The following is a 1734-nucleotide window of genomic DNA, read 5'->3' as shown; positions in this document are numbered from 1 at the left end:
GCCTTCTGGCCCACACTCCATTCCGGAAGGTGGCGGTAAACATTGTTTACCAACCGCCATTAAACAACAACAGAAGAAGATTCTTCTTCCCCATGGGGCAGGAGCTGAATGGAAGTCATGCAGGGGAAAATAAACTAAACTGAGACGACTGAAGTAAACCAAGAGGCACAAAACAAGAGCTAAACTGAAGATCATATCACAAAAAAATGAAATTAAAAACATGACTCCTAAGACTAAAAAAATGAGGCTAGGCTAGAATCAAAGACAAAAACCATAAACAAAATAAACAATACATGGATTTATGATAAAGCCTGTGTTCAGACTGCAACCTGGGTCCAGGATCTGGGTTTATTTTTGATATCTGGTCTAAAAGATGTTTCATAGCATGTTTTAAATCCATCTGTCACCATAGGATTAAAATAAAATTAGTTTTTGATTTTCAAGAACAACCCAAGAACCACCAAGACTCAATCCTGTCATGAACCAGAACCTACCAGAACACCTGTGAGACCATCCACAGGTTAGTGAATCCTGACCTCAAAGGAAGCTCCGCCTCTAAAAACAACACATTCATTTTGTCAGTGGACAAATTAAATGTCTTCAGGAGACAAGTTTTATGTCTAAAAAAAGGCAAAGATGGAGTTATTTAGCCACAAAAACAAGACTGTCAGAACACTGTTAAACACGGTGGTGGCAGCATCATGTTTGTTAGAATACTGAGCCTCCAAATTCTTCAACTTTACCTCAAGTCAACACTGTTGAAACAGGGACATAACAAGTTCCAGTAGAAAACTGTAAAAACATAAACACAGGTAGATATAAACCCAACCCCAATTCTCAAGTTTCAGACTAAATCTGGATCTATACCAGATAACTTCAAATCTACAGAAAAGAGACGTTTTCCAGAATCTTAATGATTCAGATTTTCAGGTCCAGCAAAACTCTTTATTTTATAAAGTTTGTATAAAGATGTATAACTTATCTGAAAATTCACAGCTGCTGTGTCTGACCTAAAGAACACAGAGCGGTGTTCTTCTATTGGTCCACTGAACCACATCCATGTGTTTCAGGAAACCACACAGAGAGAAATTTGAACTTTAAAAGGAAGTGATGCTGCTGCTTGAAACCAGACGAGAGTGTCAGCTCAGCGCGAGGTGGTCGTTCCCTTTCAAGCTCAGAAAGAAAAGCATCTCTCAGCTAATATTTCATCCTCTTCCTCTGCATGATGGGAGACTTAGATCTGCTTCAGGCCATTGACTGGTGAGTTAAAAAATATTATTATAATTATTATTATTGAAACAGGATTAGAGTTTTATTATAAAAGAACATGATTCTGTTCTGTGTCCTGAAAAACAGAACAAAGTTGACATGTTTCACTTCTCACAATCTTCATCATGAGACAAAACAAAAAGCGCTTCTCACAACTAAATCAGTATAGCTTATAAACTTATAGTTAGATTTATTCCCAAGTTAATATATCTGTAGACATAAAGTGCCTTAAATGAAGATGTCTACATGTTTATATTATAATAGTTGTGTCTGGGTCAACTGCTGCTTTGTCTCTATTTTGTGTCCCTTCCTGGAACTTGAATGAAAATGCTGATGTACTATTTATTTATTTTTACTAAAATCCTGACTGTTTGTGACACATTCAAACAGGTACATTCACACAAACACAAAAGAGCTGAAGATCCCAGATAATGGATATAATATAATGTAATATAATGTAATATA

The 1734-nt window shown here is 36.3% G+C and overlaps 1 protein-coding gene across 1 annotated transcript in view; it reads left to right on the top strand.

The window, feature by feature from the left end:
* The window catches only part of il1b (interleukin 1, beta), a 15366-nt gene that overhangs the window by 2317 nt on the left and 11315 nt on the right, over nucleotides 1–1734 (top strand). Inside the window, exon 2 of the mRNA XM_014015087.1 lies at nucleotides 1071–1260. Within this exon, the coding sequence (XP_013870541.1) occupies nucleotides 1223–1260 (38 nt within the window). The 5' untranslated portion in view covers nucleotides 1071–1222. The remainder of the gene's footprint in view (nucleotides 1–1070; nucleotides 1261–1734) is intronic.

Source organism: Austrofundulus limnaeus, unplaced genomic scaffold, assembly GCF_001266775.1.
Source record: "Austrofundulus limnaeus strain Quisiro unplaced genomic scaffold, Austrofundulus_limnaeus-1.0 Scaffold123, whole genome shotgun sequence".
NCBI lineage: Eukaryota > Metazoa > Chordata > Actinopteri > Cyprinodontiformes > Rivulidae > Austrofundulus > Austrofundulus limnaeus.
The sequence above is the reverse complement of the archived record's forward strand: the minus strand, read 5'-3'. Positions and strand labels throughout refer to the sequence as shown.